This window comes from Equus przewalskii, chromosome 5, assembly GCF_037783145.1.
Source record: "Equus przewalskii isolate Varuska chromosome 5, EquPr2, whole genome shotgun sequence".
Lineage (NCBI taxonomy): Eukaryota > Metazoa > Chordata > Mammalia > Perissodactyla > Equidae > Equus > Equus przewalskii.
The window spans coordinates 79,858,846-79,882,428 of NC_091835.1; the positions used below are offsets into that span (position 1 = coordinate 79,858,846).

At 34.8% G+C, this 23,583-nt stretch overlaps 1 protein-coding gene across 9 annotated transcripts in view; it reads left to right on the forward strand.

Moving 5' to 3' along the window:
• The window catches only part of MON2 (MON2 homolog, regulator of endosome-to-Golgi trafficking), a 103,722-nt gene that overhangs the window by 64,233 nt on the left and 15,906 nt on the right, over nt 1–23,583 (forward strand). For 4 of the 9 annotated variants that reach the window (XM_070621920.1, XM_008522314.2, XM_008522318.2 and 1 more), the window contains 11 exons: nt 98–208; nt 1,037–1,212; nt 3,155–3,317; nt 4,756–5,049; nt 6,836–7,034; nt 10,546–11,174; nt 14,606–14,641; nt 15,618–15,761; nt 16,387–16,404; nt 16,693–16,821; nt 20,661–20,851. In XM_070621920.1, the coding sequence (XP_070478021.1) occupies nt 98–208; nt 1,037–1,212; nt 3,155–3,317; nt 4,756–5,049; nt 6,836–7,034; nt 10,546–11,174; nt 14,606–14,641; nt 15,618–15,761; nt 16,387–16,404; nt 16,693–16,821; nt 20,661–20,851 (2,090 nt within the window). The remainder of the gene's footprint in view (nt 1–97; nt 209–1,036; nt 1,213–3,154; nt 3,318–4,755; nt 5,050–6,835; nt 7,035–10,545; nt 11,175–14,605; nt 14,642–15,617; nt 15,762–16,386; nt 16,405–16,692; nt 16,822–20,660; nt 20,852–23,583) is intronic. The other 5 variants (XM_008522317.2, XM_070621922.1, XM_070621923.1 and 2 more) reach the window with 3 other exon arrangements.

A 23,583-nucleotide genomic window follows, 5' to 3' on the forward strand; every position in this document is an offset into this window, starting at 1 on the left:
GTTTTAATTTTTATTTTCTGAAATTAATGTATGATACATAGCTTAAGTATACAAATCAGATATTTAATTTTTGTTCATCGTATGTGTGTACCTGCAGGTCTGCCAGCATCCAAACTCTCGAATGAGAGAATGGGGAGCAGAAGCTTTAACTTCACTTATTAAAGCAGGATTAACATTTAACCATGATCCTCCACTTTCACAAAACCAGGTAAAAAAACTCGTTTTCTCAAAAGAGAAAAGAGAATAGAATAAAAAAAAAGAATGGAATAGAATGATGAACAGAAAAGATCTATGTTCTTTATAGAGCTTAAATTTTTTGTGATTTCATATTTTTTTCCAATTACAATTTAAGTTTTTTAAAAGAAAACTCTTGTCTATATCCTCAGTGTTCCAGCTTAATACCTGGCACAGTGTGTAAGCTTAATAAATGTTTGTTCAATCACTGAACCAAATAAATGAATCCTTAGAGAGAAGAAAGTTGAAAATGAAGCAAGTGCTTTCAGATGCTGAAAGGAATAGAACAAAGTGCTTTTTTACTCTCCAACATGTTGATCTCATGGTTTTATATCATCTTTGTTAACGTCTATCATACTTATTCACTTTTTTGGAGTATTGAGAATTTTAAATTTAAATACACGTTATATATATTAAATATATGTGAAAGGTAATTTTAGAAATTGGGAGTTGTTTCCCTCTCTGCAAATATAGCTAGATATATATGCATGTATTTCCTTTAGTGAGATTCATTTCTATATGGGTCTGTAATATCTTTTAACATAAAGTCACTCTCCGTTTATCTTGAAATCTAACATGTTAAAGATTAATTTTTATTTTCTCTTATTTTAAAAAAGACAGAGGACAAAAGAAATCTATTCTGATTACTGTTAGAGAAATCATATTTAGTGTTTATTTTAATAGAAAAGTTTCTGTGTACCATTACAGTCTGAGTAGGGATGAATTTAAACTTAAAACGCAGCAGCAAAGCCTTCCTGTCTTTTGGGGCCTCTTTTCCTAATTAGTTTCTCGCCCCTTTCAGAGGCTGCAGTTGCTTTTGTTGAACCCGTTAAAGGAGATGTCCAGCATTAATCATCCAGATATCCGACTCAAGCAATTAGAATGTGTGCTGCAGATTCTGCAGAGTCAGGGAGACAGTCTTGGGCCTGGATGGCCATTGGCGCTTGGAGTCATGGGAGCAATCAGAAATGATCAAGGGTAAGTGTTTCAAATGAACATCCAAAAGGTGATAAAACATAAAAAGAGAATTCATCCTCAAATCTTGCGGTAGTGGTGATTTTTTGTGCATGCCCTTCCTGCTTAAGTCTAAGGTCTAGAATAGTTTTTCTTAACCCTACTTCCGAGTGGTCATAGTGAATTATTAGGGCTCACCCTTGTTTTGGAAGGATGGAAAAATTGCTGTTTATTTGACATTTATACAAGAATACAAGGTTCTTAGAATAAAATAAATGCACCAGTCTAACGAATTTTGTAACACATCTAAAGATTGGGTTTTGTTTTGTTAAATATTTGGTATGGTGTGAATTAACATCTAGGACTTGACTTCTCTGCATATATTAAGAAGTTCAAGAAATTGCTTTTAAGAGACTTTTGTCATTCGTTCATTTATTAAACATTTATTCTGTGCCTAGTGTCTTCCAAATACTATGCTTACTAGTTATTCTGATTACGCAGATAAATAGCTCCTGCTCTAAAAGTAGAATCCTATGGAAAAGGAACAAGCCCTATAGTAGGGTCCTAGTAAGAGAGTAGTTTGTTCTGCTGCAAAAGAATAGGACTCCGGTGAGAGTGGAGTGGGTCTGGAGTGGATCAGAGCCAAAATTATGAAGGCCCTTATGTGCTTTTACAAACTAGTTGAATTTATCCTCAATATATTTGGGAGGCATTTTAGGATTTTGAGCAGAGGAATGATGTAATCTGATATGCATTTGATATGTATCACTGTGGCAGCAGCATGGGCAGATGGGAAATGAGAGAGTCTGCAGTACTTTCTAGAAATAGAGAGGAGGAGATGATTTGAGCTACTTAACAGATTGACTCTTGGGGCAAAGGGAGAAACAGCAAATAGAATCAGGAATGACTCCCAGATTTCTGACTTAGGCAGCTTAGTGGATGGGGGTATTATGAACGAAATAAGGAATACAGATGGAAGTGTAAATTTGGGGGAAATGTATGGACTTTTAAAATTTAAGGTAAGACATTGCAATAGATTTAGCAGACATTTGGTTATACTGTAATTCTGTAGCAGGACTCATACTGTCTTCTTTTGATGACTAGGAATTTTACATGATTGAGATTCTTGTGACTATTATGGAAAATTAATTTTTCTTAAATATTTGCAGTAATAAATTTACTTAAATACTACAAAATATTGAGATGATTAAAATAGAGGGAGATCAGCTATGGCTTAAATCAAGTTGAGGTTTCTTCTCCCAACCTACAATGCAATGTATAAAATAGGGCATTGTTATAAGGATGAAATTAATTAATATCTGTAAAACACTTAAAAGTATGTGGCATAGTAAACACTCAATAAGGGTTAGCTATTATAATTCATTTTCATTATTATTTTTCACCACCAGAATTTCTCTCCAAAGGCAAATACTTCTTATTCTCTTCATCTGAAATTCAGTTCTTTTCTTTTACAGACTAGATGTAGAATTTTAAATAAGATATAAATATGAAAGAATGAGAAACTCATTTTCATTCACTGAGTAAATTGTGTGTATTCACATGTGCTAGGCACAATCCTAGTTATTGGGGTACAGTGGTGAGAAAGTAGCTGTGGCCAATTTCCCTTTCTCGTTCAATGTCTAAGTTTTGTTAGGTTACTTGGTGGAAAATATAAATAATATGGCATTAATAAATATTTTCTTTTCCTCTTTTAAAAGTTACTGTTTTTTATTTCTTATGCTTGAGAGGTTCTTTCTTTATTTTTATTTGCTAATTTTTTAAGTGAGCATATCTTTTTTTACATTTACGTAAATGTTGAAGTATTGGATCTATGTTAGGAAAGATTTTCTTGTTCTAATTTTAAAGTAAAATTTTGCTTGGTTCAAATTATTGTAAGGTATGTATTTTTACTTACACGTCTTTTAAATGCGTTAAGTATGAATTTCTTTTCTTTTTGTTTTTTCAGAGAATCCTTGATACGAACTGCATTCCAGTGTCTTCAGTTGGTTGTGACAGATTTTCTACCAACAATGCCTTGCACTTGCCTGCAGATAGTTGTAGATGTTGCCGGCAGCTTTGGACTTCATAACCAAGAACTTAATATTAGTTTAACTTCCATAGGTTTATTAGTAAGTGTCATTGCCTCCTTTCTTATGAGAATATTTAGGAGTCACTGTTATGCAGCTGAGCATGAATGCCAAGCAAATATGCTTTTGGCTCTTTAGGAGTTGTTTAAACGTCTTTTAAGTATTAAACTTACATCTTGCATGAAGGGTTAAATGACATCATTTAAAAAATAATTCATTAATAGCAGATTATTTGGAATAATTTTGATATATTGAGCTGAAATTTGGCTTTTACAAGGTTTGTTATGAGAGGATTTAGTAAAAAGGTAATAGTACACAGAAGTAGTCAGTTGACTCTAGTTTGAAGTTTAATTGGTTTTCAATATTATTTTAGTAGCAACATTTTCATGTAAATAAAGCTTCAGTAAAAGGCTTTACCATTTCACAGTCCTGTAGTTTGTCAATACTGCTAATAGGAGTTATTATTAGCTATTAGTAGATGGCATATGATAGTAGAAGACCCTAGACTGTGGAAACAGGTATACATGTATTTTAATTCTGTCTGCCTCTTGTTAATTGTTAAATTATTGACCTCAAGCTCATTTTACTCATCTTGAATATAGAAGTAATAAAATTTAAGTTAGAGTATTGCTAATATTACATGAAGTGAACGTATGGAGAGCTGTACCCAATATAAATTTATTTAAAGGCAATTATTTAGACTATTTTAAATGTATATTAGAAGTTTTTAAAGTCAGACTTAAATTTCCCTCACAAGCTAGATAACTTAATATTTTACATAAAAATTTGATCATGGGAAAAACGTAAGCATATTGTGAATAGAATTGCTCCCAAAGAGTCGTTGGTTAATTCACTGTTGATTGAATTACTGCTGGATATCATCCCCTTTATTTTATGTCTATGTTCACAGGTATTGGATTCTCTACATTTTTACCATTGACATAATACTCCTTAATTCACATATATTACTGTGGTTGAGAGTGAAGTCAGAAGATATGTTTGGAGATAGTAATTGCTCTCGTATAAATGACAAAATATTAAGTGATATTAAGGAATTGTTAATAATTTTGTTGGGGTGATAATAGTATCATGGTTATGTTTTTTAAAGCCTTTATCTAGTAGCGGTTATAAAATAGGCAGAAAGTAAATATGACAAAATGTCAACAATTGTTATATCTAGGTTCTGTGTATCTCATGATGGATTCTCCGTTTTTCTGTATGTTCTTGAAATTTTTCATAATAAAAATTTTTTGAAATATTAATTTTAGCACAAGATTGTTCCCCCCAGTTCTCCTGAAATCAGATAGAGACACTTAACAGAGGAAGAGATGTTTTCATAGCCATTCTACTAGGGATTTTTGAAGTACTTTTTAAAAAAAGTTTTATTCTGAAAGGTAAAACAACCATGTGTTGCATATTTATTTACGTGTTTGAAATAAAATCTGTTAATACGGTGATATTTTTCTACTTTGCTTTTTAGTGGAATATTTCAGATTATTTTTTTCAAAGAGGAGAAATTATTGAAAAAGAATTAAATAAGGAAGAGGCAGCACAGCAAAAGCAGGCGGAAGAGAAAGGAGTGGTTTTAAATCGGCCCTTCCACCCTGCACCACCGTTCGATTGCTTGTGGCTCTGTCTTTATGCAAAACTGGGTGAACTGTGTGTGGACCCCCGTCCTGCCGTGAGGAAGAGTGCGGGGCAGACTCTGTTTTCAACAATTGGTGCACATGGAACGTTATTACAGCATTCAACGTGGCACACTGTTATTTGGAAGGTACTGTGAAATAGCCTGGGGTATCGGCTTTTAATTGAGACACGCTTATATACTTTTTAAATTAAAATCGTTCCTGTTAGTTTTTAAAGAATTTCCTTGCATTTCTGCATTTGACAAAACAGAAAATGTTAGCTTTGTCGTATTTTAAATTGCTCCTCACACAGAACAAATTAAATATTAAAAGCCTCATTTTTTAATCTGTCTCTGATTTCTGCCTTAGCCTTTCTCTTTTTTCCCCTGTTTTCCCAAGTTGTAAAACCAGGAGTTGCTCAACCACTACATGTAATTCAAATAATATACTCAAATGAGAATTTTATAAATAAAAGAATATCAACAATAATGAAATTTACTTGCAGACTCTGACCAAACAGAAGTAACCTCCAATTGTAAATTTTACATGTTTCTTCATTAAATACACAATTTCATTTTTCAATTTTTCTTTCTTGTCATCTTTTTTAAACTTTCTTACAAAATCAGCAGCTTATTATTGAGGGTCCCCTCTTTGCTAAAAGGCTCTCTTTTTTTGTTCCATCTTTTCCATTTGAAAAAAATTCTATTTATAATTCTTTCACTGTTTTTGTGAATTTTTGAAATCAGTAAGTTTGACAATAGACAGCATAGTGAACTTTAATTGTATTTAACAATGTTTTCAATTTAATAAAAAAGACCCCAAAATGTCTTTTTAAAAAATTGATAATATATGTTCCTTAATAAAAATAATTAGAAGGCTTGGTGCCCTGTGTCTTCTGTTTCAACTCCATCCCCTAACTGTTCCTCATCAGAAACATGCTTGAGTGTCCCTTCCTGTTTCAGAAAACAAACTGATATTTTTCTCTGCTTCCTGTTTTCCTTTCAAACAGCTTCATTGTTAAGCTTGCTGCCTAATTCTTGTGATTTTTTTCTTTCTCACCTGCCCTGCATTTTCTTATCCCTTGTAAGTTGATTTCCAGATTATTTTACTTCAGAGTCTCTTAACCATTGGTTTGTAACAGAATCACCTAGAATACTTGTTAAAGCACAGATTGCTGAGCCACCACCGCTGTACCCCCGGAGTTTCTGATACCCCCCTTGGGGCCTGAGAATTTGCATGTTTATGAAGCTCCTGGGTGATGCTGATGCTGCTGGCTCTATTTTGAGAACCACAGAAATTGTTCATAGGCTACAGGTAGTCTTTTGATTGCCAAGTCTTTTGCACTATGCTCAATCCTTATTCTACTATTTTTTTTTGTAGCATTTAATACTGTTGATTATTTTCTTCTTGAAATTTCTTTTCCCTTGGCTTCTGTTTCACAGCATGCACCTGCTTTTCTATTCAATTTTTATTTTATTTTCTTTGCTTCTATTCCTTCCTCTGAATGTACCCTTTAATTGTAAACATTCCTCAAGTCCCAACCGCTTTCTGCTTGATTTTTTTCAAGCACCCTCATCTAGTGCTGAAGCTTCAGTTGTAACCTCTATCCAGATGTCTCCCATAATAATATTTTTTCCTGGACCCCTCTCTCTGTCTTCACTCCCTTCTGTACATTACCCCATAGATGCTCCATTGACACCTCAACTCAACAAGTCTTAGATGATATTCTATTCAATTTATTTTAATTATTCATATTCCATGACCTTAAGGATAAACTTAAGCATATAAAGATACCTCTATTGGTCAATTTCCTCTGATGTATGGGATTGATCAGACTGTTAGGTATAATTTTTTTTATAACAATTCCTTATTTCTTAGGCTATTACTTAAGCTGTGTTATCAATAATTTTTATATGCTTTTTTATAAATATTCAGGTTCTCTTTCATCTACTGGATCGAGTTCGAGAGTCTTCCACCACTGCAGACAAAGAAAAGATTGAGTCTGGAGGTGGCAATATTCTCATTCATCATTCAAGGGACACAGCAGAGAAGCAATGGGCTGAGACATGGGTTTTAACATTGGCTGGAGTAGCAAGAATCTTCAATACTAGAAGATATTTACTCCAACCTTTAGGTATATATATGTGTTTTTTTTTTGATTATACAAGTAATTCATGTTAAAGGAAATTTGGAAAATACAGAAGAGTCTTTTAAAATTCATATACAATGCTATTTCCTAAGAATAATCCATCTTAACTGCCAGTCTGTATTTATGTGTGGTGTGTGCAGAAGTATACATGTTTTTATTTGTTTCATTGAAAAAATATGTAATGTGTACCTACTGTGAACTAGTCTCTAGGGGATACAATGATGAGCAAAAAACACACTGTCCTTGCTACCATGAGCGTGAGGGAGAAACTATAATTACATATATAAATGCAAAATTGCTACAATGATAAATGCTACAAAGAAGTGGTGCATTGTGAGCTTATAAGAGATATTTGACCGGGTCAGTGGGGTCCAGATTGGCTTCCCTGAGAAAGTGATATTCTACCTGAGATCTGAAGGGTAAGTCATAGTTCATCAGGCAAGGGTAAGGTGAAATGGGAAGAGCCTTATAGGCAAAGAGAATGAGTGAAAGAGATGGGAGAAGATTGAGGAGAAGGGGAAAGTGAGGACCCTTGCATGTTTGAAGGTCTGGAATGAAGAAAACAAAGAAGAGTGTGCTTCCAGATGAGGCTGTAGAGGTAGAGAGGCTAGGCCACGCAGAACTTTGTAGGTCACGTTCAAAAGTTAGGACTTCATCCTAAGAGCAATAGAAACCACCAAAAGGGTTTAATCCCTGATGTGACATGATCAGATAAGCAGTTCAGAAAGATCACTTTGGGTAGGATGTGTGGAATGGCATGGCAGCAAGGAAGGGTGGCAGGATACTAGATGAGTTAGGAAGTTGTTGGTGCAGACCTGTGCTTCTCAACCAGGGCCAATTTTGCCTCCCCACAGGACATTAGGTAATGTCCAGAGACATTTTGGGTTGTCACAACTAGGGAGGGACATGTGCTAGAAGCAAAGAATGCTGCTACACATCTTACAACGCATACGATAACCCCCACAACAAAGAATTACCCAACCCGAAAGTCAACGGTACTGAGACTAAGAAACCCTGGTGTAGGTTATAATACCTTCAGTTCTGGTGGTGGTGATAGGGGAGGTAGAGAAAAGTGAACAGAAATACTTTCGTACGTAACTATGAGCATGCTGTACATGTTATTTTTGAAATGTATTTTATATTTAGCTTTTCTTTTTCTCTTTATGTTAAAGTGTAAGCATCTTTACTCTTTCCATAGGCATTTTTTTTCTGCTTTTTCTCCCCAAATGCCCCCAGTACATAGTTGTATATTTTAGTTGTGGGTCCTTCTAGTTGTGGCGTGTGGGAAGCCACCTCAGCATGGCCTAATGAGCAGTGCCATGTCCCCGCCCATGTTCGGAACCTATGAAACCCTGGGCTGCAGAAGTGGAGCGTGTGAACTTAACCACGGGGCTGGCCCCTCCACAGACATTTTTGTATGAGTCCTTCGTGTGTACTTTAGAGTTCTCTGTATATTTATATATGTATATTTTTAAATCTTAGTTTTTTATTTTCATGTAAAATTTACATAGAATGAAATGCACCAATCTTAACTGTATGTTTGCTGAGTTTTGATAAAATAAGCATTTTTAAATACCTCCATGATAGTAACTTTATTTTAAAAATTAAGAACTAATAGACATACGTTTAGATTTTTGTAAGTGAAACATAAGGCAGTTCATGTAATTTTGGTAACTTTATAATTTGAACACTAGGAAATGATTTTTATTATTATTTTAGAATAAGGTTCTTACTTTAACATAACCATGTACAATAGATAATTATACCTAGTCTTTTAGAAAGAGGACTTCTTCTAGACATAGACCATGCTAATGGCGGAATTGCAGGGGCTTTTTCCAATGATGTGGAATATTCTGAATCTCAGGTTAGGTCACCATTCTGCTTGGCAAATGTAATGTTTCACTGACCTTTGAACTGGGATGGCAACAAGCAGAAGTATTTGTTTTGCTGTTTTGATAGTTTTTAAATGTAATTTGTCAAAACTCTTTGAATAGTTTACAGAAAAATCTGTGTTTTTTGTTGTATGTAAATTATACCTAAATTTTTAATGAAGAACAGTGTAGATTGGAAGAGGCATGAACTGGGCAGGTGTTCTACAGTTGGTCCCATATAGACAGAGAAGAGCTTGCTGTTTCATACCACACCTGCTTCCAGCTTTCCTGTTAACTGAATGCTTCCTCAGGCCCGGGAGTTTATACCTTTAACAAAAACTAATCATTTGTGGCCTTTGTGGAGAGAAAGTCTTTAAAGCTCAAACATTTACATATTTCATAGGCTACTTATGTTATCCTGATTTGGAAAATACCAATTCCTCTGATTTTTGCACTGTTTCAATCCCAGTATATGGGGAATAATCCATGCTGTTAACAAAGACTTTGGGACGGATTGCTTTAGGAACAAGATGATATTTGCTGGGCTTTGTAGAGACAAACTACACCTGGCTACGGAGAGCTTCATTATGAACATAGTTAGCTGGTCACAGGAGTAGAACAAGAGATTGAATTGATCAGTGGAATCATCAGCTACCATTCAGCTCATGCTCTGCTGACGGTGGATCAGCAGACTCAATTTAATGTGGCAGAAATAAATTTAGACTCATGTAAAGGGAAAGTCTATTCTTTGTGGTGCATTTTCTTCTGTAACTCACTAAAAGTGTTTAAGCAAATTCTGCAACTATAAAATTATTTAAATATGAAAACCAAAGTATAAACTTAAAATTTTATGGAGTATTACATATACTTTATTTTAAACATTTAGAACTATAAAAAACATCTGTCATACTGTTATAACATTTCCAATATGCTTAAGAATGAGAATATCTTACTTCATCATTAAATAAAGGTAGGTGGAGGTGCTGGCCCGGTAGTGCAGCGGTTAAGTGCACACGTTCCGCTTCTCCGCGGCCCGGGGTTCGCCAGTTTGGATCCCGGGTGCAGACATGGCACCACTTGGCAAGCCATGCTGTGGTAGGTGTTCTACGTATAAAATAGAGGAAGATGGGCGTGGATGTTAGCTCAGGGCCAGTCTTCCTCAGCAAAAGGAGGAGGATTGGCAGTAGTTAGCTCAGGGCTAATCTTCCTTAAAAAAAATAAATAAATAAAGGTAGATGGATAGACTAAAGATGTTACTGAAAAGTTTGTTTTCACCCTCATTAGTTTTTATTCTGTTCTTCTTAGGCAGAAGTACTAGGAAATTGTATAAACATGTGTACCTGTATTTACAGAGTTTTGTTTTAAGACCGAAACATTGTTTGACATACTCATCATCCTATCCTCTTCTTGGTGCCCTTTGTTCCTATACTTGAAAAAAAAATTTTTACTGGATTTTTGGGTTTTAATGATTTTAATTCACATTGGTAGTGCCTAAACATATTTGTTCTAGTTCTGTAGGAATTTAAGCAGAAAAATAAAGCAAATAGACTTTAAACTATCTAATAGTAAGCGAAAATTTGATTACTTTTATGGTTATAGATTTTTTTTTCTTCTTCCTAATACAGGAGATTTTTCAAGAGCATGGGATGTTCTTCTTGACCACATACAGTCAGCAGCGCTCAGCAAAAACAATGAAGTATCTCTGGCTGCGCTGAAAAGCTTCCAGGAAATTCTACAGATTGTGTCCCCTGTCAGAGACTCAGATAAGCCTGAGACACCACCTGCGGTTAATGTACCTGTGCCTGTCCTTATAGGGTCCATATCAGGCCCTGGCCTGAGCAGGCCCTTCGTAAGAACAGACTCCATTGGAGAAAGACTTGGAAGATACAGTAGCTCTGAGCCACCCATAGTTACCGATGAGCTTGAAGATTTGAATCTCTGGTGGGCTGCATGGAATACCTGGTATAGAATCGGATCTGAAAGCACTAAGCCTCCTATTACTTTTGATAAGCTAACTTTCATTCCCAGTCAGCCTTTTCTTACAGCTTTAATTCAGATATTTCCGGCTCTCTACCAACACATAAAAACTGGTTTCAACATGGATGACTTACAAAAGTTGGGAGTCATATTGCACAGTGCTGTTTCAGTCCCAATAAGTTCAGATGCGTCCCCTTTCATTCTACCATCTTATACTGAAGCAGTTTTGACAAGTTTACAGGAAGCTGTACTTACAGCTTTAGATGTTCTCCAAAAGGTAATCGAATTTTAGTGGCTGTCTACGCAGTAATGTGTACGGGTCTCTGGAATTTTTTTTATTTTGCTGTATATTTTTTGGGATAAATTCTGGATCATCAAGATTCTTGTGTATGCATACTTTGGGATAAATTCAGGATCGTAAAGATCCAGTTCTTTTAAAAACTTGGGTTTTTCTGATATATTTGAAAAGGTAATTCTGGTTTGTTTTGAGAATCTTTAAGAAACTGCCCACGTCCTCTTGTTTCTATTTGCCAGTATTTTTGGTTTGTTCATGCAACTCTTCATAAGAGGATATACTTTTGGGAATGACAACTTAGGTAAAGTACTTCTGTAATTAGAAATCAATATGCAATGGGATTGCATTTTGATTTTCTTTATCTGTACTTAAATTTAGCACTGGCATTGTTGGATGCCTATATTAAAAAAAAGAATAAATTCATGAAAGTTTTTCTCATATAAATTTTAAAAAGACATATTTTTACCTATGTATTTTGTTACTACAAAAAAATTAAAACAAACATCTAAAAATTGTTGAGCAAATCCCAATTAGCAAGCGAGAGCAGATCATATCAAAGAATTCTTTTCTTTAAACTGTCAAGGTAATTGTTAGCACAATTTACAACAACCAAATTGCTAAACAAAAAATGCCAACTGAAGAGCCAGTGGTTCCAGCATGGTAGCAATGCCGTTCTAATAAAAGTGGACTGGAGCTAGATCCCGAGTACACGTGTTATCAGTAGCCACTTGTGTGCTGCAAATCATGTTTTCTTATTAACTGATTGCTTATATCCAACTGGAATGATGAAAACTTTCCTAGGAAAAATGACGGTTTCCACCACCCCTAATGGTCTGATCGCCTGTGGGCGAGGTCTAGCTGTGCAGTCGTGCTTGATCTCTTTAACCCTCGTTGCCTTGTGCAGGGAAGCAAATTGTGTAGAAACTTAAAATGTAAGAGAATCTGACATTTAAAAAAATTTATTGTAGGGGTATCACTTTTCCACAATTGAAATCAAAATAACTGTTTTTATTTTCAGTGAGGAAAAAAGGTAGCCTGTCAATAATTACTTTTTTCCCCTTGTTTGACCAGACATGTAAGTTCCTTTACAGACTGCCCTAGAGGGGAGTGGAAAAGTTATTCTATCGGAAAAGAAAGGCACAGGCCTTGTGGGGTGCCATTAATCTAGAACGCTCATTCAGCTGGTTAATTCAAGTTTTTATGTATGTAGAGGATAATAAACAAAGAAACAACAAAAACCAAAAATTCTTTTCAAGGGAAAAAAGTATGTAATTTTATTTTTAAAAAACTCTGCTTTAGCAATTAAGAAAGCAAATAGAATCATTCATCCCAATTACTAGGAATTTATTGTGAACTTTTAATGGCTTTGAAAGCAACATATACCTTCAGTCTGGAACTCAGGAAGCTTTACTGTTGTTCATTTATACAAAATTGATATCATTTTGCATAACAGATTTTCACTGTAGCTATTGTTTATTACTTATGTGATTATCTAAATGATATTTTATAACACTTGAATATGATTCAAACATATGGTGTCTTTAATATTTCAGAGAATTAGCAGAGAAAGATTAACATATTTTATCATCAGGAAGAGCGTTTTTATATTTTCCCCCACAGGTGTCAGAGAGTTTTTTCACAAGCAAAATTTACTGTCTTTCAGACTTTATCTGTAAACTATAAGCTATCCTACAAAACACTTTCTTGATTGAAAGATATTTTCCTTCCTGAAGGGAAAACTCTGATTTTCCTTTGAATTTCTGAGATTTCCATGAAATTTCTGTTTTCACCATTATGTTGTTTATGTTGTTCAGGGCTCCAGGGTTACAGTCTTCTCTTGGTTTTCAAATCACTAGTTCCCAACCAAATTGACTTAGTTACTTATGTTAATTGATTTTGGGGTGCGGGGGCAAGATATTTTGGCATGCATGGGGGACCTGAGACTGATTATCTGCTTTCCCTGAGTTCTGAGATCAGGAGATTGCATCTGTCTTATTTATTGATAAACCTCCTAAAGTCAGATGGCCGGATCCTGTCTCTGCCTCCATCAGCAAGGGTGCTGGAGTGGTACTCCAGGAGACAGCATCACATTTTGTGTGAATGGTACCCTTGGAGTTGTGCCATGAAGCTCTGTCTTCTACTTGTTAGGGCAAGTTTCTGATTCTCTGTACTTTAGCTTTCTCATCTATAAAATGAAAATAATAAATCTGCAATTTTTTCCCATTAACTGGGGTACTATTTATAAGGCATTGTGCCCGGCACAGTTAACCATTCAGTAAATGTTAGCTGTTACTGTCTCCATCATCAAGTTCTCTGGCAAAGGCCTCGGTACATGGTAGGCACTACATGAATTATTGTTAAATGACTTAATCAGAGAAACCTTGAACCATGTCAGAGGTTAGATGTTCAGTTTCTTGTTTTCACATACACAGTTTTCAGGGACTAATAAGAAATACTGTCCAGATTGCGTATTGATTCTCCGCTTTTAGACTAAGATCTGTTACCAGGTTCATACTATAGGTTATTCTGATATGCACGCTTCAGAATACTGAGGAAAAGTCAGTAATAACTTTTTCTTAGATGGAGTTTGTTGTAAAAAAAAAAAAAGCAATTCCATATTATGCATTTTAAGATCCCAGAATTACTTTATAAGTCAACTATAAAACTATTAGTTTTTTTTTTATTATTATTAAGGACCACTGAAAATCAAAATGTGTAGTCAAAGTCATTATTCAGTGCTAAGGTATTTCCAGAGAAAGTATGATAATTAGTTTTCTAAGATATCCCCACAGACTTTTTCTTCTTTTTCAGTCATTGAAAATAGAAGAATCCACTTAAGATAATTATCTCGTTTGCACAGTAATTACTGCTTGTTTACTTCTAAGAGTTAAGACTCAGCAAGAGGTTGATAAAGAAGAAAGTAAAACTAATAGAAGTAGTCAGGAGAGAATTTTTTTAGGCTAAATGCTGTTCAAGTTCCCCATTTACTATTTCTGAGAAAAATAACCAAATACTGAAAGATGGTGTTAGGTATCTTTATTCTCCTTCTTTGCATTGTAATTAGAGGGTGATCTGACTTAGGTATGTGCAACACTTTGCTTATTTATCTACTTTATATCTCAAGATACTTAATATATACTTATATCTAAAACTTCACTTATAGCTAAATGGCTACATCTTCTCTGAGGGAAAACAAAGCTAATCTATTTATCTGGCAGGTTAGAGAAACCATGGATGGCATAAAAATATAAATTTTGCACATCTTTTTAAAGACATTCCTTAAGAATTTGAAATGCTTTGACTTGTGATTTAGTATTTTGAGGCTTCCTTGAGTGTAGAGTGATCATGCTTTTTGTTTTGTAAAGCACAAGTATATTTTTGACACTCCATAAATATTAAATATTTTCCCACAGAGAAAAAGAAACACTGGAACAGGAAAATATGAAGGGGTGAGAAGAGAAAACACCTTTGTGGCTGGAAAAAAATAAAAACATAAGATTTTAAGTTTTTAAGATTTTAAGTACTTTCAACATATTTGAAGTAATTACAATCTGCAATATCAGGATATGTATACACTTTATTTTGTTTTATCAAATTATTTATAGCAATAAGTTTAATTTCTATTAAAAATTGTAACTTTTTGTTTTCAATCAAGTCCATATACTCAGATACATTAGACATCAAATATACGTTACCCTGTTAAAAATTGATATATACATTTCTTTTAGAAACAAATTTTCATACATGACTTATTTTCCCAACTGTAATGTGCATGATTTTTTGTTCAAGTAAACCTGGCATGGCTCAGAAGTCAGCTGTCACTTCAATGAACTGATACCATTGCTTAAGTAGAACTCTGAATCATCTTGGTCAGTGAAGCAGTCTGAATGTCTGATGTCTGCATTACTGAACAAATGATCACATTGTGGGACCTCAGGACTGCCTGGGACCTCTCTTTCACTGCTTGCCCTTTTTCCAGTCTGTTAAGTGATAAATCACACTTTTTATTAAGAAACACTTTTTAACACATTTAGTGTACACTTTATTCAGTAATAGTTTAAAATAGCTTAAATGAGGCTGGCCTGGTGGCATAGTGGTTAAGTGTGCATGTTCTGCTTTGGCAGCCTAGGGTTTGTGGGTTCAGATCCCAGGCGTGGACCTGTATACCGCTCATCAAGCCATGCTGTGAAGGCGTCCCACACACAAAATAGAGGAAGATTGGCACAGAGGCTATCTCAGGGCCAATCTTCCTCACTAAAAAAAAAAAAAAAATAGCACTTAAATGCCCTTTAGGACTTATAAAAGATTGTGTAATACTTACATAAAATAGGACAGTCTTTAAGATTCCTTGGTTAAACAAATGCATACGTAGTAAATAATGGATTTCAGATTATGCATTTTACTGTTCATATTTTGCTTTTATAGGCCATCTGTATAGGACCAGAAAATATGCAGATAATGTATCCAGCTATATTTGACCAGCTACTGGCATTTGTAGAATTTTCCTGCAAACCTCCACAATATGGACAGCTGGAAACAAAGCACATCGCAAACGCAAAATATAATCAGGTAATTTACTGTAAATTATATCTACTTAGTAAGATTTCATGGCTTATAAATAGTTCCACTTAAGATGGACTCTGATGATCTCAGAAATTTTTCATTCACAAATAAACTCTCATGTGTCTGTTAACATGAAACATGTTAACATGTTTAAGCTGAAAAGAAACACTATTTGGAAAACCTTTTCTGTATTCCTTTTTTTCTTGTTTATGACTTTCCTTTCTCAAGTGGTTCTCCAGAAAGTTTGACCTTTCTGTAATACGTCTTTCTTCAAAGTTCCCTTCTTGGCTGCCCCATCCCACTCCAAAACGGCCTCTGAATCCCTAAGCCTAATCTTATCCAAAATAGTTACCTACAGTGCAAAATGAAGAAATCTGTGTATGCTAAATAAGAAGTTGTCTACTACTGGTGTGAAATTTAGTTGGATTTTACATAAAAGATTTTTCTAGCCAGAGTTGGCGAATTGTAGCTTGATTCTGGCTTGGGGAAAAGTAAATTTCTGAATGCATGCACACGCTGATTTTGTTCACTCAACATAAAAATGATAATTTTACGTGGTCCGAAAAGTAGTTTTAATGTGTATTAACTTTTCTCATTCTATTTGTCTTGCAACACAATGGAATCACAATAGATCCAACTATTTGCACCGGTGAGTTAAATTTCCTAAAATTGTCCTAACCTACTGGCAACAAATAAAGTACATCTTTCCCAGTTCTTGATAGAATGCTCTCTGTGCTTTTTCCGATAGTTTTAATTTTTGCCTGGCTGAAAATTATTCTTTCATGAGTACATATCTCTATGAAAACTTTGCATGTAATATAATCTGATCTAAAACCAAGGACTGAACTTTAAGACAAAGAAGCTTTCTCTTTGAAAACAATATGATTTCATTTAATCTCATTTATTTTTAACTCCATGTGAAAATATTACTTTCTAGGCGGAATGGGTAGCCTTGAATTATGTACCGTTTGCTGAAAGGTCTTTAGAAGTAGTTGTGGATTTATACCAGAAGACAGCCTGTCACAAAGCAGTGGTGAATGAGAAAGTTCTCCAGAATATTATTAAGGTATCTTTCTTTTTGAATTTCTATATTTTTGTTTGATGATGATAGTGTTATTGAAATTACTCTTGATACTATCATATACAGTCATGCATTGCTTAATGACGGGGATAAATTCTGAGAAATGCATCGTTAGGTGATTTCATCATTGTGCGGACATCATAGAGTGCACTTACACAAACCTGGACGGTATAGCCTACGGCACACCTAGGCCATATGGTGCTAATCCTATGGGACCACCATCGTGTATGTGGTCTGTCATTGACCAAAACATTGTTAGTGGTGCGTGACTGTATCGGGATAAAATGGAAAATATAATTTATATTATTATTTATAGTGACTTTTCTCCAACATTCATGGATAGTATTTAGGAAGCTGTTTTTCTAAAGTATGCGAAGGTATTTTTAATAAAAAATATTTTAAAGTAAATACGTATTAGATTTTTTACAATTCTTAAATTTTGCCACATAAGACAATGAGGATCCTGTTTCTTAGGACAGTGCTTCTCATACTTTGAGGTTGATGAGCATTCAGGGAGAAATTCACAATGCAGCTCATTGATTTAACTGATCATGCATACTGTCTTTTTTTTAAAGCCAGTTCCTTAGTGCATGCACAACCATTTTTAAAATTCATCTCTTGTTGACTGTGTCCCATTCCTCCAAAGCTTGTTTCTTGTTTTTTCCTCTATTTTGAAGGACACACCTAAACCTTACTTTTCCCCCTGCATGTGGATGTGCCTTTTAGTTATCGAACACATACGGGCCAATGTGAACCGTCTTCCCTCAGGGAGGAGGGCGGTTGTTCCGAGGCTCATCCCTCTCTTTGTGTTCGTCCTTTCCTTTTCCCACCTTTCTTTGTTGACGATTCTTTCATTTTCCTTTCAGCCTCTTATACTTTATCCTGGAAAGATGATTAAGCCTTTTATACAAGAACTTTCTCTCAGTTTACTTCCTACTCAAATTACCACCCTCCTTCAGCTTTCTTTTAATTCCAGACCCCTTTAAACAGCCTGTGTTTAGTCACCACTCACTCTTAACCTACTGCGTGCTGGCTTGCTTCCATTTTGTGTTACGGAAACTACTTACTCAAAGTTACAGAAGACCAAATCTTCAAATCCTGAGCCCTTTTCTAATTCTTTATCTCCCCTATAGCGTGGCACAGCCCTTGCCTTCTTAAAACTCTTTCTTCCCTTGACTTTCGTCCTACCTCTTTCTACCCTTCACCACTCATCCCATCACAGCTGTCCTCTCTCTCCTCGTTTAGTGAGAATATTTTTAAACACGTCTTTTAAGCCAGGTACTAACTAAAGAGTAGAGATTAAAAATGAATAAGATAATTCTTACATTTAACAATTCAATAAAGGAAATGTGGAAAGGCAAACAAATAATACAACATGTTAGTGCTAAGTGAAGACCACAGAGTGGAGGCAGTTTGTCTTCAGATAGACCTGGCCTAGAGTAGTGTACTGCTGTAGTGTTGGAGTAGTGTTACTCGCTGCTCTGTAAAAGAAGGATAAGACCAATACCACTTACACATCTTAACTATTAAGGGAATCAATTGAGATACAGCATTTAATGATACTTGCCAAGTAGTGCTGAATAAAAAGTTAGTTTCCCCACAGACAAGGAAACACCTAAACCACCAGGAGATTTTGGCAAGGATTAGCAGAAGTAACACTTGAAGAAGGAGTCATAGAGTTTTCTAGGTAAAAAGCAAGAGGGAAGTATGGTAGATAAATTGAGCATTGTAAAAGATCATGGTGTATTTTCAAGAAATGTTGAGGAATTCCATTTAGGGAGGTGACAGGTCCTGGAATAAGTCTGAAAAAGTAGCTGTGGGTCTTAGAAGCCGTCATAAGGAATTAGACGTCTTTCTTTAACCCTGAAGGGTTGAACATTGAGGAGTGACACAAATCAGTTTGTATTGTTAAAGGAATTAAAGAATCTCTTTTCTGTACTCCCAAACACTTTGTTGATGCCACTTACTACACTGGATTGTGGTTAATTGGACAGGGCCCTTCCATCCTCAAAAATTGTGAGCTGTGTGACAGCAGGAACTGAATTTCCCAGTTCACACTTACGTTAGAGTGTGCACTATATGCCAATCCCTGTATAAGTTGCTTAAATATTTTAAAAAATAAAATGCATAAATGAAATAGATGTGTTGTGCTTAACATACCCTTCATTTCAGTAAAATATTAATTGTAGTAGTAAATCCATACTTTCCTTTTATCTGAGCTTGAGTTATAAAATGTTAACTCACAGCAGCCCTTTGTTTGTATAATTTAGTATTCCTTTGTTTGCATGTGACATCCATTCAGTCTCTGACTAGCTTTAACCATAAAGGGGATTTATTGCCATGCTTAGTTGGAAAATTCAGCACAGAGGGAATGTTTTAGGATTGGTTGATCCTAGTGCTTCAGCAGTATCACCAAAAACCAAGTTTTTTTTCTCTGTTCTGCTTTCCACTGGTTGACTGCAACCCACCTATGTATCTCCTCATAGTTGTAGGCCAATAAAGAGATTATATGTCCAGTAGGATGGGGGTGTGTGTGCGCGCACAAATGTGTGCACGCTCTTGCACTTCTGTCACATTATTCTTCTTAAGTTCCTAAAATTAACCTTAAGTGGACCAGCTTTACTCCCATGCCCAGTCTTGAACCAGTGATTATGACCAAGGAAATGGAGTAGATCGATTGGCTTAATCAGCTGGCCTTCTCTTATCCTAATTTCCAGCTGAATGTGGGGAGAGGGAAGGGATAAATAGATTCTAGGTTGGCTAATTATCTGTTGGTGGAGGCCCATTTCATGCCAACACGTAATGGTTCATATGCCCACTATGTGAGTACTCAGTAATAATTTGTGTGGAGAATGATGAAATTAGGTTTTATATTCACTCCATAACCTTGAAATATGAAAATTTCTCTCTTCTACTCTTTATCTTTCTCAGACTAGAATTTTTATCTAAAAGCAGACTTTTCACTCTAATGCAAATTATCTGGTAGTATACCAAGACTGTTTATTGATGGTACTCTGGGATAGCACACTGTGGGAGTTTGGTCAGTCTAGTCTGGATGGAACTATAACCAGAATCCATTCTGAACCAGCAAAATCAGTTCTTTAATGGTTAACAGCAACCTGTCTCAAAAGTTGGCCAGTTAAAAAGTCAGTCGCAACTTCTTACTATACATAGGTCAGATGCCGTATTCCTATATCCTCAAGGCTTAAAGATAAAATAAACTATCTTCTTGGGAAAAATCAGTTTTTCTGAAATAATTGGAAAGGAAGAAAACTACATTAAAATGTTGGAGTAGAATGTAAAATTCAAAGAACTTTAGAGATGAAACATAAGACTTCAAAGCAATGATGCTTTAGGCTACGTTCACCTAACCATTAGTGAAAAAATATAAGCAGTATTGATCTCTCTAGGATGGGAGAACCCCATCAGTCAAATTATTTTCTGCTAGGAGAACTTAACGGCAGAATGGTCTAGTTCCACAACATTAAGTTGAGAGTAGCTGCAAAATTACAAGTTTCCTACCCTTCCTCTTAACTTTTTAGATAACATTCTTATTTTTATGCTGAGAAACTGAGGTTCAAAAAGGTTATTACTTATTCAAGGTCATTGTTTATAAAACGGAGACAGGATTTAAAAGTATATCTTTCTAGGCAGTAGGATTTGAGGACCATGTCTAAGAATTGGCCTTTCTTAACATCTTTCTTTAAATGAAAATACCTATGCTATTATTTTTTTCTGTCTGCTGGAGTTTTTTTTAAGTAATTAAAGTTGTGTGTGTGTATGTTTTAATTAGTACTTATCTTGAACTGTCTTTATTTTCACAGACCCTTAGAGTTCCTCTTAGTTTGAAGTATTCCTGCCCGTCTGAAAGCACATGGAAACTAGCAGTATCTTCTCTTCTCAAAGTTCTTTCTATTGGGCTACCTGTTGCCCGGCAGCATGCTTCTTCTGGAAAATTTGACAGTATGTGGCCAGAACTCGCCAGTACTTTTGAAGACTTTCTCTTTACTAAAAGGTCAGCTCATTCATTTTTATAATTAAGACAATCTTTCAAGAAGTGCACATTATACCTGTAATTGCTCTAAAAACAATATTTCTCATTGTTCATTAACAAAGTATTTGATGATTAAGATTGCTAGATTGTATACAAAGCACAACTGGATTAGACATTTATGCATGGGGTACATTATCTGTGAGCAATGGAAATTTTTGCTCTACAGTGTTTTTGGTTGTAAGACAGGAATCTATGTATAAGACCATATGAATGCACCATAATTAAGAGAGCATGGTTTTAACTTGAAGCTAAGAAGATCCATTTTTTAAAAATCTGGTGCTCATTTGATATTACAGGAGAAAAACAATTTCAGAAAATCAGTGTTTTACCAGAATAAATAAGATGAGTGGTGATAATGATCAGCTCTTTAAGATGTTTAAGTTTGGCAAAGAAGAGTGGAATTTTCATTGTATGCTCTCCGACTGAGGGCTTATATTAAGGATGCTGTTTTGGTTCCTCACTGAATGAGAGTAGGATAGTTGGAACAGAGACTGAACTTTTGGAATGAGGATTCTGCTGTGGTCCCTCTAGAGCTGTACTATCTAATACAGTAGTCACTAGCTACAATTAATTTAAATTTTTAATTAATAAAGTAAATTTAAAAATTCAGTTCATCAGTCTCACTAGCCACATTTGAATTCTCATTGCCATGTGTGGCTAGTGGCTGCCATATTGGCGTGTAGAGTATTGAACATTTCCTTCATCACAAACAGTTCCATTGGGCAGCACTGAGCAGTCTTCAGTCTTCCTATAATCTAATTTTTCTTTGTGCTATAGTAGTGAAAGTCTGTGACAACAGTTTTTCTATTTTTATATCCATTAATCATTTTTTAAAACTACAGAATTATAAACATTCCATGCAGTGCTATGTAACCATTTACAAGTATTAGTTTGAAACCATTTAAATTATGAATTTGATATGCTTGACCAAAAAAAACCTACACTGGCACATTGATAATGATCAGATGAGTCCGCAGCAGAATGATTTAACTGAAGAGATTCTGTCTGCCTTTCTAATGTGGTTTAGTTATTCTGTAAAGAAAAATTGTAGAGTACAGATTTAACTTACTTTTTTCTCTATGAAAGCTTATCTGATATTTCAGAATCAAAGGTAATGACAAATGATCCTAATTTCTGTTTTCAGAAATGGTCAGATTTTGTTTTGCTTTCTTATGTATTTCTTTCCTCTAGAAATTTTATTGATACCAATGCAAGCATACTGTTTGTATTTGTAGGAAAATTGTAGGCCCTCACAAAGCATATTTGAGCAAATTGTTTTCATCTTTAAAATGACCTTGAAAATTTGAGTTCCTTTGTGGACTTTATCACCCCAATCACTATGTTAATTTGTATGAAGCACATATATTTAGAAGTTTAAACTTTTCTTTTTCTTTCCCAATTATCTGTATCTGCATATTGCTCTATTAATAAATTAAATAAGCTTATAGATCAGTTTTATTGCAATGAGTGAAACTTCACTAAGAATTTCTTTTCCTATGGCTGAGTCTTTCTACCATCTTACTTATTCTTGAGTTTCTTGTTGAAGATCCTTCATTTTCCAAACTTTGTTCTTATTTTATTAAATTCAGTTTTCTGAAGTACTTTTTCTTGTAGAGGAAAATAGACAGTGGAACCAAGGGCCTAATGATAGATATATTTTATGGAATTTTATAGTAATGCATTTGTGGTATAATTTCTTTACACTCTTTTGCCTGACTCAAGCCCTACTTACACTAAAGGTTTGAGTACACTGAGTGTGTTGAAAAGTCATGTCGTTGAAGTGGCAGCTGGCATCGTGGCTGAGGGCACTGACTCCAGAGCTAGATACCTGGATTCAAATCCCAACTGTGCTACTTTGTAACTGCTGTTTCGGACAAGTTATTTTACCTTTCAGTGACTCATTTTCCTCATCTGTTTAATAGGAATAATGATGCTATCTAATTCATAGGGTTATTGTGAGGATTAAATCACTTAAAATAAATGAATGCTTAGAATAGAGCCTGGAACGCAAGTGCTTTTTAAATACTTACTACCACTATTATCTTAATTATTGTTATTTCTTTCCCTGAAGAGAAACTGACATTATCCATATCGCTTCCCATGAAACAGCCATATTTTAAACTAAACATTTAAAAACCAAAACTCTAAGTAACTGGAACCAGGATATTTACCTCTAAATTTGGAGTTGTTTTTAATGGCTAGAAAAAAATAAACGTACTAAATTCTCTTATCGAGTAACACAGAATCAGTGTTCTAAGTTGTGGTTATTTTAGTTGCAGAGTTAAGCCTTATACCACATGGAGTAGTGGAAACAGACCTTATACTGAGTGTCAGGAGACCTGTGGCCTGCTCTTGACTCTGCCACCTACTTTCTGTTGACCATAACTGATCACTTCCCCCTCAGTAGGCTTAATTTTCTTTAATTGTAAGATGAAATTAGTTGATTAGATTAGTTGTAGAAGTCCACAATTATTTTGTATACTTTGACTTAATGTTTTAATCAGTGTTTTTAACTGAACAGCTTATATGGATAAAGCCAGTTCAGTTTTTATTTCATAGTCCAGAAATACTTTATGGCTCAAATTGAAAGCTTTCATTAGTTAGTTGTTGCTAAAAATGCAGTGCTCACTAATAGAAATTAAAAATCATGCACATTTTCACAGTTTCATCTCAAGACTTTGTCTTTGTTTTTG